A 17,845-nucleotide genomic window follows, 5' to 3' on the forward strand; every position below is an offset into this window, starting at 1 on the left:
AACCATGGACCGAACATGCCTATGATATAAGACTTCGCTGGGTTTTCGTTTTCATTAACTCACAATCCGGCATCTGGGATGCGAACGCATTTTATGTTTGTCATTTCATGGCTTTAAATGGCTTTGAGCCAACGTGGGAAGTCGCGGACTAGGCCCGAGGTTTTTTTATCTTTTCTTTTAAATGTTTGATAATTATCATAATAGGCGACGTGAGATGCGGTTGCACCTCAAAAGCTGTCTCATTTCCGGACTTGCGGCATTTTAAAAATAGGTTTTCGTGTGTGTGAGTTTTTTTTTGAGCTTGGCTGTGGGGCACTGGGACTCTTACCATTAGACGGTTTTTGTAGGCTGCCTTGTAGAACTCATTGAACAGGAAAAAGAACATCACAGCGTGCATTCCGATCCACCAGACGAAGGCCTTCGGGTAATTGCAGTCAATGAAGAGCAATTGGAAGGCGTGCACCATGATGAGAATGAACTGAACCTGTTGCAGTGGGAAGAGGGAAGTGAAAAGAGGCGGCGATTAATCAGATAAAATATATTTTACCAAGTAAGAGGTTCTAGTCGGGAGCTTCCGACTAGGGGATACTCTGAACCCTCTTTTTCCAACATCCAATGCATATATATATTCTATTTTAGAAGCTATATGTAAAGTTTGGAGACTCTAGCTCTTATTATTTACCAAAATTGCCTAAAAAACAGGATATCGATATCGATTCTTATCAATTGCTTGGAAAACGGAGTAAGTTATCGATTATCGAAAACAAACTCGTTCTGCACAGGCCTGTTCTGCCTGTTACATACATTTGGATTTTGCATAAATACAATATACCCTTATACCCATTTTTAATGGGTTCAGGGTATAATCATCGAAAAAGATTCGATTTTCGCACTGACCTCTATTTTGAAAAAAAGCGTGATATAACCCCTTGCCATTTTGTCGATTAGGGTCCAAATTTTGGATTTCCTTTTTTTGATGCCAATCGTTAGAGCTGATCCTTACGAGTCAAAAATGGTATGAAATTCCAAAATCGGACATTATTTGACGGAAATTTTCCAAAAAATCATCAAAAACGTTGACTTTACGAATTAATGGTTTTTTTTTCTTTAACAATTTTGAATCCATCGATGTTTAATTTGATTGAATGTCAATTGATGGTAGGAATCAACATTTTAAAATCAGACAATATTTACCCGAGATATTAAAAAAAAAACACATATGTCGTTTTGGAACGTCATATCTCCCCGCGTAACTATTACCCGAGATATTATGTCGTTTTGGAAAGTCATATCTCCGCGGAGTTATGTCGTTTTGGAACGTCATATCTCCGCGCGGAGCTATTACCCGAGATATTATGTCGTTTTGGAACGTCATATCTCCGCGCGGAGTTATGTCGTTTTGGAACGTCATATCTCCGCGCGGAGTTATGTCGTTTTAGAACGTCATATCTCCGCGCGGAGCTATTACCCGAGATATTATGTCGTTTTGGAACGTCATATCTCCGCGCGGAGTTATGTCGTTTTGGAACGTCATATCTCCGCGCGGAGTTATGTCGTTTTAGAACGTCATATCTCCGCGCGGAGCTATTACCCGAGATATTATGTCGTTTTGGAACGTCATATCTCCGCGCGGAGTTATGTCGTTTTGGAACGTCATATCTCCGCGCGGAGTTATGTCGTTTTAGAACGTCATATCTCCGCGCGGAGCTATTACCCGAGATATTATGTCGTTTTGGAACGTCATATCTCCCCGCGTAACTATTACCCGAGATATTATGTCGTTTTGGAACGTCATATCTCCGCGGAGTTATGTCGTTTTGGAACGTCATATCTCCGCGCGGAGCTATTACCCGAGATATTATGTCGTTTTGGAACGTCATATCTCCGCGGAGTTATGTCGTTTTGGAACGTCATATCTCCGCGCGGAGCTATTACCCGAGATATTATGTCGTTTTGGAACGTCATATCTCCGCGGAGTTATGTCGTTTTGGAACGTCATATCTCCGCGCGGAGCATTACCCGAGACATTATGTCGTTTTGGAACGTCATATCTCCCCGCGTAACTATTACCCGAGATATTATGTCGTTTTGGAACGTCATATCTCCGCGGAGTTATGTCGTTTTGGAACGTCATATCTCCACGCAGAGCCATTACCCGAGACATTATGTCGTTTTGGAACGTCATATCTCCCCGCGTAACTATTACCCGAGATATTATGTCGTTTTGGAACGTCATATTTCCGCGGAGTTATGTCGTTTTGGAACGTCATATCTCCGCGCGGAGCTATTACCCGAGATATTATGTCGTTTTGGAACGTCATATCTCCCCGCGTAACTATTACCCGAGATATTATGTCGTTTTGGAACGTCATATCTCCGCGGAGTTATGTCGTTTTGGAACGTCATATCTCCGCGCGGAGTTATGTCGTTTTGGAACGTCATATCTCCGCGCGGAGTTATGTCGTTTTGGAACGTCATTACTCCGCGCGGAGCTATTACCCGAGATATTATGTCGTTTTGGAACGTCATATCTCCCCGCGTAACTATTACCCGAGATATTATGTCGTTTTGGAAAGTCATATCTCCGCGGAGTTATGTCGTTTTGGAACGTCATATCTCCGCGCGGAGCTATTGCCCGAGATATTATGTCGTTTTGGAAAGTCATATCTCCGCGGAGTTATGTCGTTTTGGAACGTCATATCTCCGCGCGAAGCTATTACCCGAGATATTATGTCGTTTTGGAACGTCATATCTCCCCGCGTAACTATTACCCGAGATATTATGTCGTTTTGGAACGTCATATCTCCGCGGAGTTATGTCGTTTTGGAACGTCATATCTCCGCGCGGAGCTATTACCCGAGATATTATGTCGTTTTGGAACGTCATATCTCCGCGCGGAGCTATTACCCGAGTTATTACGTCGTTTTGGAACGTCATATCTCCGCGCGGAGTTATGTCGTTTTGGAACGTCGTATCTCCGCGCGGAGTTATGTCGTTTTGGAACGTCATATCTCCGCGCGGAGCTATTACCCGAGATATTATGTCGTTTTGGAACGTCACATCTCCGCGCGGAGTTATGTCGTTTTGGAACGCCATATCTCCGCGCGGAGCTATTACCCGAGATATTATGTCGTTTTGGAACGTCATATCTCCGCGCGGAGTTATGTCGTTTTGGAACGTCATATCTCCGCGCGGAGCTATTACCCGAGATATTATGTCGTTTTGGAACGTCATATCTCCGCGCGGAGTTATGTCGTTTTGGAACGTCATATCTCCGCGCGGAGTTATGTCGTTCTGGAACGTCATATCTCCGCGCGGAGTTATGTCGTTTTAGAACGTCATATCTCCGCGCGGAGCTATTACCCGAGATATTATGTCGTTTTGGAACGTCATATCTCCGCGCGGAGTTATGTCGTTTTGGAACGTCATATCTCCACGCATAGCCATTACCCGAGACATTATGTCGTTTTGGAACGTCATATCTCCCCGCGTAACTATTACCCGAGATATTATGTCGTTTTGGAACGTCATATCTCCGCGGAGTTATGTCGTTTTGGAACGTCATATCTCCGCGCGGAGCTATTACCCGAGATATTATGTCGTTTTGGAACGTCATATCTCCGCGGAGTTATGTCGTTTTGGAACGTCATATCTCCGCGCGGAGCATTACCCGAGACATTATGTCGTTTTGGAACGTCATATCTCCCCGCGAAACTATTACCCGAGATATTATGTCGTTTTGGAACGTCATATCTCCGCGCGGAGTTATGTCGTTTTGGAACGTCATATCTACGCGCGGAGCATTACCCGAGATATTATGTCGTTTTGGAACGTCATATCTCCCCGCGTAACTATTACCCGAGATATTATGTCGTTTTGGAACGTCATATCTCCGCGGAGTTATGTCGTTTTGGAACGTCATATCTCCGCGCGGAGCTATTACCCGAGGTTTTATGTCGTTTTGGAACGTCATATCTCCCCGCGTAACTATTACCCGAGATATTATGTCGTTTTGGACGTCATATCTCCGCGGAGTTATGTCGTTTTGGAACGTCATATCTCCGCGCGGAGCTATTACCCGAGATATTATGTCGTTTTGGAACGTCATATCTCCCCGCGTAACTATGACCCGAGATATTATGTCGTTTTGGAACGTCATATTTCCGCGGAGTTATGTCGTTTTGGAACGTCATATCTCCGCGCGGAGCTATTACCCGAGATATTATGTCGTTTTGGAACGTCATATCTCCCCGCGTAACTATTACCCGAGATATTATGTCGTTTTGGACGTCATATCTCCGCGGAGTTATGTCGTTTTGGAACGTCATATCTCCGCGCGGAGCTATTACCCGAGATATTATGTCGTTTTGGATCGTCATATCTCCGCGCGGAGCTATTACCCGAGATATTATGTCGTTTTGGATCGTCATATCTCCGCGCGGATCTATTACCCGAGATATTATGTCGTTTTGGAACGTCATATCTCCGCGCGGAGTTATGTCGTTTTGGAACGTCACATCTCCGCGCGGAGTTATGTCGTTTTGGAACGTCATATCTCCGCGGAGTTATGTTGTTTTGGAACGTCATATCTCCGCGCGGAGCTATTACCCAAGATATTATGTCGTTTTGGAACGTCATATCTCCCCGCGTAACTATGACCCGAGATATTATGTCGTTTTGGAACGTCATATCTCCGCGGAGTTTTGTCGTTTTGGAACGTCATATCTCCCCGCGTAACTATTACCCGAGATATTATGTCGTTTTGGACGTCATATCTCCGCGGAGTTATGTCGTTTTGGAACGTCATATCTCCGCGCGGAGCTATTACCCGAGATATTATGTCGTTTTGGATCGTCATATCTCCGCGCGGAGCTATTACCCGAGATATTATGTCGTTTTGGATCGTCATATCTCCGCGCGGATCTATTACCCGAGATATTATGTCGTTTTGGAACGTCATATCTCCGCGCGGAGTTATGTCGTTTTGGAACGTCACATCTCCGCGCGGAGTTATGTCGTTTTGGAACGTCATATCTCCGCGGAGTTATGTTGTTTTGGAACGTCATATCTCCGCGCGGAGCTATTACCCAAGATATTATGTCGTTTTGGAACGTCATATCTCCCCGCGTAACTATGACCCGAGATATTATGTCGTTTTGGAACGTCATATCTCCGCGGAGTTTTGTCGTTTTGGAACGTCATATCTCCGCGCGGAGCTATTACCCGAGATATAATGTCGTTTTGGAACGTCATGTCTCCGCGCGGAGCTATTACCCGAGATATTATGTCGTTTTGGAACGTCATATCTCCGCGGAGTTATGTTGTTTTGGAACGTCATATCTCCGCGCGGAGCTATTACCCGAGATATTATGTCGTTTTGGATCGTCATATCTCCGCGCGGAGCTATTACCCGAGATATTATGTCGTTTTGGAACGTCATATCTCCGCGCGGAGTTATGTCGTTTGGGAACGTCATATCTCCGCGGAGTTATGTCATTTTAGAACGTCATATCTCCGCGCGGAGCTATTACCCGAGATATAATGTCGTTTTGGAACGTCATATCTCCGCGCGGAGCTATTAACCGAGATATTATGTCGTTTTGGAACGTCATATCTCCGCGCGGAGCTATTAGCCGAGATATTATGTCGTTTTGGAACGTCATATCTCCGCGCGGAGTTATGTCGTATTGGAACGTCATATCTCCGCGGAGTTATGTCGTTTTAGAACGTCATATCTCCGCGCGGAGCTATTTCCCGAGATATTATGTAGTTTTGAAACGTCATATCTCCGCGGAGTTATGTCGTTTTGGAACCTCATATTTCCGCGCGGAGCTATTACCCGAAATATTATATCGTTTTGGAACGTCATATCTCCCCGCGTAACTATTACCCGAGATATTATGTCGTTTTGGAACGTCATATCTCCGCGGAGTTATGTCGTTTTGGAACGTCATATCTCCGCGCGGAGCTATTACCCGAGGTATTATGTCGTTTTGGAACGTCATATCTCCGCGCGGAGTTATGTCGTTTTGGAACGTCACATCTCCGCGCGGAGTTATGTCGTTTTGGAACGTCATATCTCCGCGGAGTTATGTTGTTTTGGAACGTCATATCTCCGCGCGGAGTTATTACCCGAGATATTATGTCGTTTTGGAACGTCATATCTCCCCGCGTAACTATGACCCGAGATATTATGTCGTTTTGGAACGTCATATCTCCGCGGAGTTATGTCGTTTTGGAACGTCATATCTCCGCGCGGAGCTATTACCCGAGATATTATGTCGTTTTGGAACGTCATATCTCCGCGCGGAGTTATGTCGTTTTGGAACGTCATATCTCCGCGCGGAGTTATGTCGTTTTGGAACGTCATATCTCCGCGGAGTTATGTTGTTTTGGAACGTCATATCTCCGCGCGGAGCTATTACCCGAGATATTATGTCGTTTTGGAACGTCATATCTCCCCGCGTAACTATTACCCGAGATATTATGTCGTTTTGGAACGTCATATCTCCGCGGAGTTATGTCGTTTTGGAACGTCATATCTCCGCGCGGATCTATTACCCGAGATATTATGTCGTTTTGGAACGTCATATCTCCGCGCGGAGTTATGTCGTTTTGGAACGTCACATCTCCGCGCGGAGTTATGTCGTTTTGGAACGTCATATCTCCGCGGAGTTATGTTGTTTTGGAACGTCATATCTCCGCGCGGAGCTATTACCCGAGATATTATGTCGTTTTGGAACGTCATATCTCCCCGCGTAACTATTACCCGAGATATTATGTCGTTTTGGAACGTCATATCTCCGCGGAGTTATGTCGTTTTGGAACGTCATATCTCCGCGCGGAGCTATTACCCGAGATATTAGTCGTTTTGGAACGTCATATCTCCGCGCGGAGTTATGTCGTTTTGGAACGTCATATCTCCGCGCGGAGTTATGTCGTTTTGGAACGTCACATCTCCGCGCGGAGTTATGTCGTTTTAGAACGTCATATCTCCGCGCGGAGCTATTACCCGAGATATAATGTCGTTTTGGAACGTCATATCTCCCCGCGTAACTATTACCCGAGATATTATGTCGTTTTGGAACGTCATATCTCCCCGCGTAACTATTACCCGAGATATTATGTCGTTTTGGAACGTCATATCTCCGCGCGGAGCTATTACCCGAGATATTATGTCGGTCTGGAACGTTATATCTCCGCGGAGTTATGTCGTTTTGGAACGTCATATCTCCGCGCGGAGATATTACCCGAGACATTATGTCGTTTTGGAACGTCATATCTCCCCGCGTAACTATTACCCGAGATATTATGTCGTTTTGGAACGTCATATCTCCGCGGAGTTATGTCGTTTTGGAACGTCATATCTCCGGGCGGAGCTATTACCCGAGATATTATGTCGTTTTGGAACGTCATATCTCCGCGGAGTTATGTCGTTTTGGAACGTCATATCTCCCCGCGTAACTATTACCCGAGATATTATGTCGTTTTGGAACGTCATATCTCCGCGGAGTTGTGTCGTTTTGGAACGTCATATCTCCGCGCGGAGCTATTACCCGAGATATTATGTCGTTTTGGAACGTCATATATCCGCGCGGTGCTATTACCCGAGATATTATGTCGTTTTGGAACGTCATATCTCCCCGCGCAACTATTACCCGAGATATTATGTCGTTTTGGAACGTCATATCTCCGCGGAGTTATGTTGTTTTGGAACGTCATATCTCCGCGCGGAGCTATTACCCGAGATATTATGTCGTTTTGGAACGTCATATCTCACCGCGTAACTATTACCCGAGATATTATGTCGTTTTGGAACGTCATATCTCCGCGCGGAGCTATTACCCGAGATATTATGTCGTTTTGGAACGTCATATCTCCCCGCGTAACTATTACCCAAGATATTATGTCGTCTTGGAACGTCATATCTCCGCGAAGTTATGTCGTTTTGGAACGTGATATCTCCGCGCGGAGCTATTACCCGAGATATTATGTCGTTTTGGAACGTCATATCTCCGTGGAGTTATGTCGTTTTGGAACGTCATATCTCCACGCAGAGCCATTACCCGAGATATTATGTCGTTTTGGAACGTCATATCTCCGCGGAGTTATGTCGTTTTGGAACGTCATATATCCGCGCGGAGCTATTACCCGAGATATTATGTCGTTTTGGAACGTCATATCTCCGTGGAGTTATGTCGTTTTGGAACGTCATATCTCCACGCAGAGCCATTACCCGAGATATTATGTCGTTTTGGAACGTCATATCTCCGCGGAGTTATGTCGTTTTGGAACGTCATATATCCGCGCGGAGCTATTACCCGAGATATTATGTCGTTTTGGAACGTCATATCTCCCCGCGTAACTATTACCCAAGATATTATGTCGTCTTGGAACGTCATATCTCCGCGAAGTTATGTCGTTTTGGAACGTGATATCTCCGCGCGGAGCTATTACCCGAGATATTATGTCGTTTTGGAACGTCATATCTCCGTGGAGTTATGTCGTTTTGGAACGTCATATCTCCACGCAGAGCCATTACCCGAGATATTATGTCGTTTTGGAACGTCATATCTCCGCGGAGTTATGTCGTTTTGGAACGTCATATCTCCCCGCGTAACTATTACCCGAGATATTATGTCGTTTTGGAACGTCATATCTCCGCGCGGAGCTATTACCCGAGATATTATGTCGTTTTGGAACGTCATATCTCCGCGGAGTTATGTCGTTTTGGAACGTCATATCTCCCTGCGTAACTATTACCCAAGATATTATGTCGTTTTGGAACGTCATATCTCCGCGCGGAGCTATTACCCGAGATATTATGTCGGTCTGGAACGTTATATCTCCGCGGAGTTATGTCGTTTTGGAACGTCATATCTCCGCGCGGAGATATTACCCGAGACATTATGTCGTTTTGGAACGTCATATCTCCGCGGAGTTATGTCGTTTTGGAACGTCATATCTCCCCGCGTAACTATTACCCGAGATATTATGTCGTTTTGGAACGTCATATCTCCGCGGAGTTGTGTCGTTTTGGAACGTCATATCTCCGCGCGGAGCTATTACCCGAGATATTATGTCGTTTTGGAACGTCATATATCCGCGCGGAGCTATTACCCGAGATATTATGTCGTTTTGGAACGTCATATCTCACCGCGTAACTATTACCCGAGATATTATGTCGTTTTGGAACGTCATATCTCCGCGCGGAGCTATTACCCGAGATATTATGTCGTTTTGGAACGTCATATCTCACCGCGTAACTATTACCCGAGATATTATGTCGTTTTGGAACGTCATATCTCCGCGCGGAGCTATTACCCGAGATATTATGTCGTTTTGGAACGTCATATCTCCCCGCGTAACTATTACCCAAGATATTATGTCGTCTTGGAACGTCATATCTCCGCGGAGTTATGTCTTTTTGGAACGTGATATCTCCGCGCGGAGCTATTACCCGAGATATTATGTCGTTTTGGAACGTCATATCTCCGCGCGGAGTTATGTCGTTTTGGAACGTCATATCTCCGCGCGGAGTTATGTCGTTTTGGAACGTCATATCTCCGCGGAGTTATGTTGTTTTGGAACGTCATATCTCCGCGCGGAGCTATTACCCGAGATATTATGTCGTTTTGGAACGTCATATCTCACCGCGTAACTATTACCCGAGATATTATGTCGTTTTGGAACGTCATATCTCCGCGCGGAGCTATTACCCGAGATATTATGTCGTTTTGGAACGTCATATCTCCCCGCGTAACTATTACCCAAGATATTATGTCGTCTTGGAACGTCATATCTCCGTGGAGTTATGTCGTTTTGGAACGTCATATATCCGCGCGGAGCTATTACCCGAGATATTATGTCGTTTTGGAACGTCATATCTCCCCGCGTAACTATTACCCAAGATATTATGTCGTCTTGGAACGTCATATCTCCGCGGAGTTATGTCGTTTTGGAACGTGATATCTCCGCGCGGAGCTATTACCCGAGATATTATGTCGTTTTGGAACGTCATATCTCCGCGCGGAGTTATGTCGTTTTGGAACGTCATATCTCCGCGCGGAGTTATGTCGTTTTGGAACGTCATATCTCCGCGGAGTTATGTTGTTTTGGAACGTCATATCTCCGCGCGGAGCTATTACCCGAGATATTATGTCGTTTTGGAACGTCATATCTCCCCGCGTAACTATTACCCGAGATATTATGTCGTTTTGGAACGTCATATCTCCGCGGAGTTATGTCGTTTTAGAACGTCATATCTCCGCGCGGAGCTATTACCCGAGATATTATGTCGTTTTGGAACGTCATATCTCCGCGCGGAGTTATGTCGGTTTGGAACGTCATATCTCCGCGGAGTTATGTTGTTTTGGAACGTCATATCTCCGCGGAGTTATGTTGTTTTGGAACGTCATATCTCCGCGGAGTTACGTCGTTTTAGAACGTCATATCTCCGCGCGGAGCTATTACCCGAGATATTATGTCGTTTTGGAACGTGATATATCCGCGCGGAGTTATGTCGTTTTGGAACGTCATATCTCCGCGGAGTTATGTTGTTTTTGAACGTCATATCTCCGAGGAGTTATGTTGTTTTGGAACGTCATATCTCCGCGGAGTTATGTCGTTTTAGAACGTCATATCTCCGCGCGGAGCTATTACCCGAGATATTATGTCGTTTTGGAACGTCATATCTCCGCGCGGAGTTATGTCGTTTTGGAACGTCATATCTCCGCGCGGAGTTATGTCGTTTTGGAAGTCATATCTCCGCGCGGAGTTATGTCGTTTTGGAAGTCATATCTCCGCGGAGTTATGTTGTTTTGGAACGTCAAATCTCCGCGGAGTTATGTTGTTTTGGAACGTCATATCTCCGCGGAGTTATGTCGTTTTAGAACGTCATATCTCCGCGCGAAGCTATTACCCGAGATATTATGTCGTTTTGGAACGTCATATCTCCGCGGAGTTATGTCGTTTTGGAATGTCATATCTCCGCGCGGAGCTATTACCCGCGATATTATGTCGTTTTGGAACGTCATATCTCCCCGCGTAACTATTACCCGAGATATTATTTCGTTTTGGAACGTCATATCTCCGCGGAGTTATGTTGTTTTGGAACGTCATATCTCCGCGCGGAGCTATTACCCGAGATATTAAAAAAAAATCATCGAAAAAGTTTCCATTTTCGCACCGAGCTCGATTTTGAAAAAAAAAAGAACGTGATGTAACCCCTTGCCATTTTGTCGATTATAATAAAAAAAGAAACTTAAATAGCATTACAGAAAAAAGTGTCAATAACCATGCTGTTAAAATGCGAAGCAGACGCGCATGAATGTGTGCTTGTACATGTATACAGAAATTCTTAAAGATGCTGTTCTATTCAATTGCGCAGTTGCATATAACTTTGTTTTTTTTTTTAACCGATCTTTATGAAATCTTCTACAGTATATCTTATTGTATCAAAGAATATTTGTGTATACTGAAAAAGTCAATTGCAAATAAATTTTGGCTCAAATTGGTTGGCAATAAAAGTTGGGTTATTAACTGGATTTATAGCTCTGGGGTGGTAGCCGAGAAGTGGCGATAGGTATAAAATGAAAGATACTTGACAAAAATATAATATTTTAGAAGCAACATATCATGTTTCGTGACTCTAGCTCTTATTATTTACCAAAATTGCCCAAACAACAGGATATCGATATCGATTTTTATCGATTGCTTGGAAACGGAGTAAGTTATCGAGTATCGGAAACAAACTCGATCTGCGCAGGCACTAGGAGCACCTACATCTAAAATTTCAAGTCTGTAGCTCTTACGGACGGACGGACAGACAGACGGACATGGCTAGATCGACTCGGCTATTGATGCTGATCAAGAATATATACATATACTTTATGGGGTCGGAGATGCTTCCTTCTGCCTGTTACATACATTTTTAATGGGTTCAGGGTATAAAAATATTTAATCAAACACATAAAATTGCGAAAATATGCCAAGAGATATTCTATCCAGAAATTATACTAAATATTTGATTGTATCTCAGTTTCTTTTCCAATTTCTATCTGACTAGTTATCGATTCGGTTTGAGCAGCATAGTTTACAAGGAGCTTACCATTTGGAGCGTTGTCAGGTACTTCTTCCACCAGAGGTACTTTTGGTATTGTGGACCCATGGCCGAGAACATGTAGTACGTGTACATCACAATGTGCACGAATGTATTGAGCAGGCCAAAGAAGGTGCTGTGGCCACCTAAATGCAGGCATAGACATATATTATAGGGTATCTGACGGTCGTTTAGCCGTGCCTGGTTAACGCACCTGGAGTGAATTTGACACCGAACCACACGGACATGGGCATGCAGCCGTGATGTATGACATGCAATGTCGTCACCTGGCTCGTCTTTTTGCGCAGCACGAAGAAAATCTGTAAGGGTATCGCGTGTGTGGGTGCTAAGGCAATTAACTGACAGATATGGTCACACTTACCGTATCCATGAACTCTGTGAACTTTGAGAAGTAATACCACCAGCACGCGTGAACCATCTGATTTGTTGAGTGGGCAGGCGACAGCGGCGCGGAGAAGAGATTAAATATTCGATTAGCTCGGCTTGTTTTTGAGGATCGCAAACAAATATTCGACACACACACACACACACTCTTCTGGATACCCTAACTGAGCAGCACAACAGCTCTTGACCATTTCAGTTCGGTTTCAGGCGAAATTCGTGCCATCAATTAGGGTATACATCAAGGGCGGCGCTGCCGTCGCTTCTGTTTCATGCGCACGCTCAATTTGTGGAGTCAATTTATGTTTTTTATTGTTATTAAATTATAATCAAATTATTTTTTTGTAATTCAATTCAATTGAAACATTCATGCACACGCTTCGGTTCCAGTTCAATCAAAACTTTAACTAGAAGTATATTATTTTTCAAAATGCAGCAGATAGTCCAAGAAGATATAGTATAGAATGGGGGAAACACATTCAATTAATTGATTAACGGTTTTGAAATTTGAAATATCATAGTCCTGGCCATTTATAAAATAGAGTTTAATGCATATTCCGGGGTACAACGGGTTTATAAGAGTTTAAAGAGAGTTGTTTACAGTTCCCACTTGTGGGTTGGGTAGGGGTGTTCAATGTTGGCCGGGAAAGGGGCCCCAGAGTTTTCTATATATTCTGTAAGAGATAACGACAATGCGACAAGACTTGTCTCCTTTCTCGGTTTAGTGACATTTGAAGGACATTTAAGTGCTGACAGTTATGCGTTACGGCATACACATGCTGCGATCTGGGTTAGGATCTGTTTTTGTTTTTGGTTTTTTTTTTTTTTTTTGTTGGGGGGAGGGTGAAGGGGGTAGAGGGGTTAGCATTAGTTGTACTTATGTAGTAGATAGTTATTGCTTATGTGTATGAGTGTACAGGTGCTACCTTAACACTTGTGAGACCCACAACTGTTAACCCGAATTGAGTACATGTGTATGGTAAGGTAAGTATCGAGGTATTTATTTGTACATTATATAATAAGCCCAGAACCAATATTCAGGTACAAAAGCACACCTCATGCACACGCGCGCACACACACACACACACACACACAGACCAGAGCACAGCACCAATACGTTATCAATAGCTTATCGTTATCAGTAGAGGCAAATCAATATCGTTATTTAACGGCTCGTTGTCAGTTTAACACATACCCTTAACGTTCTAGGATTATTACTATAGTCAACTGGCTGACATCGGAAGCTATAATGTCCAGTTAGCCAACCGGAAACTCCTATCTGCAAATGTAGAGTGTGTAAAATGTGTGTGTGTTTGTTTTGTTTTGGTTTTTTATTTATCGAATTTCGGTTTTTTTGTTTTTTTTTTTTGTTGTTTTTTATATTGATTTTGATTTTGATTTCGATTTGGATATTGTGGCATGAGTTGTGAAATGATTTATGTTGTTTTGAGTTTTTGGCTGGCATCGGTTTGCGTTGGCGTTCGGTTTCAGCTGCTTCCAGTTTGTGGGCTGTAAAGAATTAGGCATGGCAGACACATACACAGACACACATTGATATTGATATTTAGCCAATTGCACACAGACACACACACAAACAGACAGTCACACACACACACGTACATATACATTTTGGCCAGGTTAGTAGACAGCGTTTAAATGGTATTAATTAATAAAGCATCAAATAGTTGTAAGCGATATTTTTCATTGTTTTTCTTTTGTTTTTTGTTTTTCTTTTTTTTTTGCACAAATTAATTACCAATTGTTTTCTAGCATTTATATACAAAACAAATGATGTATATAGAATATATATATTTAATATATATGTATATATCTTTAGCTATATGTTCAGGGCAGTTCTATGTCTAATTAGAAACCAGCTACACATTTGCTCGCCTCGTGTAGTATTTTGTATGTGGCGCATTTATTAATTGATAAAAAGCTAAAAATGGTTACAGAAATCAAAAAATCAAAACAAAATAATAATATACATATTGTAAATTATGTAAAGCAATGCTGGTTAATCTTAAATATTTATATGGCTGTGCCTCAAGCGTTTGCATATACATAAGCTAAATTATTAATTCCAAAATATATATATCATATATATATATATATATATATATATATATATTAATTTATATGAATGCCTAGTTGTATGCTCATAACTGCGTTCTGTGGAGACAATCTATGAATCAGGGTCTGCTAAATGGGCGCGAGTTTCCCTAGGCTTTTCACTTTCACTTTCACGCTTGAAGAGCTAAGCGCGTTCCTGCTGCACACAGTCAAATAGATTTTTATTGGCATTTAAAGACGAGACACTTACTCTCCTAGATGTGGCACTATCGCTATAGTCCACAGGCTGACAGCGGAAGCTGTACGAACCCCACCAGCCGCCCATTAAACACTAAAAACGAAATCAGATTAATGCCAAAGAAAATGAGATAGAGAGAACATAAGAAAAACATAAAATAAAGTGCACATTAAAAGCAGCAGCAATTGCCAATTGCCTTAAGGCAGTTGCCTATTGGCAGTAGCAGTTGGCAGTAGCAGTTGGGAGTTGGCAGTTGGCAGTTGGCAGTTGGCAGTTCCCAGCAGCAAGTTGTTTGCCTTTAAACGCTTTTCCAGGTCAGTTAAGCAAGCAGCCAAAACGACGACGCCAGCGATGTTGTTGTTGTTGTTGTTGTTGATTGATGTTGTGGTTGGTGTTGTTCTTGTTGTTGTTGTTCTTATTGTTGTTGATGTTGATGGTCGTGTTATTTGGTTTGGTGTGAGTGCCACTTACCTCATAGAATAGCCACGCGCTAAATACAACCTGTAACGCATTATAGACGACCAGCATGTTCTGTAGATGTAACGGCTTTCGATTCTCCATTAATCGCGGCCCAAGCACCTGTTATATAAAACAAGAGAATATCGCTTAATGATTATGTCATAGAGATGCACAACAAAGTCAGTTGCTTTCGGAGAAGCCGAAGATGTAATACTCTTTAACTGATTTTCATTGTTTCCTAGGGTTTTCTTTGTTTTTTTTTTTTTTTTAACAAAAGCTCAATATCTGATAGCTTTTGCTAGAGAACCTATACAATTTGATGGATCAGATACTGATTAATCTCTCTGCAGCAAATAGTTTGCATATTTTACAGTAAGAAATATTATGCTTGACCAATTGTTTTCATCGGCGCTTTATGATTTACTCGTTTGTTATAGACAGGACTTTATTTTAGCATTGCAAAGTGGGAATATTCTTAAAAAGATGTATGCGTTCATTCCGTTTTGGCCTAGTCCGATCCGACCTGAAGAAGTTCTTTATGTTATTTATATTTATATTTTATGGCATCAACATTCAAGGCATGACATCCGCTGACTGTTTATGTGAATACTCTGTTTTCCACACTCTGAATGTGAGCCCAACCAGCGTAAATATATGCACTCAAAAACATGTTCAATATGGACATCCTCAGTCTGTTTATATAAAAGACCTGTTTATCCATAATTGTTTTTAGGGCTCGTTTGCCTTATAAGGAATTTAGCTTTAACTTCTCCCATTGAGTCGATGCTTCTCTAGTTATTACGCATTTGTCTGCCGACTGCTTGTTTTTCTAGACCTTTTTATAGAATTTCCACAAACTTAAGTCCTAATTTATCGTCGAATAATACTCCTGGAATTTTTTTAACGCTTGACTCACTGTGCTGTCTGTTTCTTATCAACGCGCTGATTAGGTTGGTCTATTATAAAAACGCCTTATGATTAGAAATGCGTATATGTGTGCGTTTGACTGTGAGTAAGCCATAAATAAAGCTTGCTCAACCCAAAAAAAAAAAAAAAAACACAAAACTGTGGACGCTATCAGTGGATACGCCCACGTTGTGCGTTTTCCGCATGGGAATAGCACTTGAGATTAAGACGTAGCCGCAGCTGGTCTTGTTGATATGACCTAAATCTGTGTATTAGATGGCTAACCATATGGTCAAATCGAGAGGCCATAAAACAAACACGTGTTCGGCAGAGTGGGCGACTTACCTTAACCAGGTAGACGTATGTGAGGCACACGGCGAGTGTGGGGAAGGGTGACGACATCATGGGCCAGTCCTTTGTCCTTGAATCTGTGCAATTAGAAGAGTTACAAAACAATATTATATATATTAATAATGTATTAGTAGAAACTAGATCCGAACCAAGAGTAAAACCTGGTTCGTTGGTCGACACGCATCAAAACAAAGCACAGGGCATATGTTTGAATTGACTGAAGCATTGTTTATGTTATTGTTGTTGTTGTTGTTGTTGTTTACTAACTACGCACATACACATAGTATCTATTAGATAAGAAAGCAAGCAAGTTAACATTGCTCTTATCATCTGTACATCATTAGCATTGGGCATTGGCCCTCATTTGTGGCACGTTCATGTTTGAGACAATGTCACCAAGGCGATCATTAGCTATACTAATGATAATGATAATGACAATGCTAATGATAATGAGAATGTTGATGATGATGATGATGATGATGAGACGTGCAGCTCATCCTGTTTAATGGACTGCACAACAATTACATTTTAAGTCCAACTATTTAAATGCTTAGCATTTATATATATACACATATATATCTTTTCAGCTTTGGAATTTCTTCATTCGCTTCATTTGGCATTCAGTTCAGCGATAATTGTCATAAAAATGCGTAAATTTAGCTGGGTGTTTAACTCATGAATAACTTATGCAACCTGACGAATAATCACGCGAATTTCGATTGCCCAAGCAAAAACTCAACAAAAGCAGCAAAATAAATAAATAAATCAATAATAATTAAATATATGCGTTGGCAAATATTTCAATATAGCGGAAAAACAATCAAAGGCTAGATAATAAAAGTATCAAAAATTGATGAGCTGCGCACAACTGACGCAGTTTGATGAATAGATTAACAAACCGTAAAGAAAAAGTCCAAATAAAAAATTAATAAACGAATATTAATTAAGATTTCCAACTTGATTGAAGAGCTATGTGCCAAGTGAAATTGTTGCCCAAATATCAAATATAAATGGATTGCGAAACTTCGGACTAACAGGTCTGGTTATCACATTGGCTAATCGCAATCAGCTCGAGCCCAATCCAAACCCGAGCCGTAAAGTGTCAAACTATAAACTACATGTATTCGGTCTCAAGTCTTCGATTAAAAATGTATTCGATTTGCTTTTGCTGTCAAGTTGCGACTGTGTCTGGCCATAAAGTCTCGAGAGTTCTTATAAAAGTGCCAGAATGCATTGATTTAGGCAATACACGATTTATGGCTAATATACACCTTTTGAAGGTGTCTGCAAATGCTTCAAATAAATTCAAGTTATCT

General features: G+C 42.2%; 1 protein-coding gene across 4 annotated transcripts in view; it reads right to left on the reverse strand.

The window, feature by feature from the left end:
* Positions 1–17,845, reverse strand: part of LOC6630979 (very long chain fatty acid elongase AAEL008004) — a 45,705-nt gene that overhangs the window by 2,399 nt on the left and 25,461 nt on the right. For 2 of the 4 annotated variants that reach the window (XM_002053831.4, XM_015172071.3), the window contains exons 4-10: positions 16,524–16,606; positions 15,285–15,392; positions 13,698–13,781; positions 12,483–12,539; positions 12,315–12,420; positions 12,110–12,246; positions 329–484 (exon numbers count right to left, since the gene is read on the reverse strand). In XM_002053831.4, coding sequence (XP_002053867.2) covers positions 329–484; positions 12,110–12,246; positions 12,315–12,420; positions 12,483–12,539; positions 13,698–13,781; positions 15,285–15,392; positions 16,524–16,606 — 731 coding nt within the window. Of the gene's footprint in view, positions 1–328; positions 485–12,109; positions 12,247–12,314; positions 12,421–12,482; positions 12,540–13,697; positions 13,782–14,825; positions 14,907–15,284; positions 15,393–16,523; positions 16,607–17,845 lie in introns of all 4 variants that reach the window. The other 2 variants (XM_070206965.1, XM_070206964.1) reach the window with 2 other exon arrangements.

Source organism: Drosophila virilis, chromosome 2 (assembly GCF_030788295.1).
Source record: "Drosophila virilis strain 15010-1051.87 chromosome 2, Dvir_AGI_RSII-ME, whole genome shotgun sequence".
Taxonomy (NCBI): Eukaryota; Metazoa; Arthropoda; class Insecta; order Diptera; family Drosophilidae; genus Drosophila; species Drosophila virilis.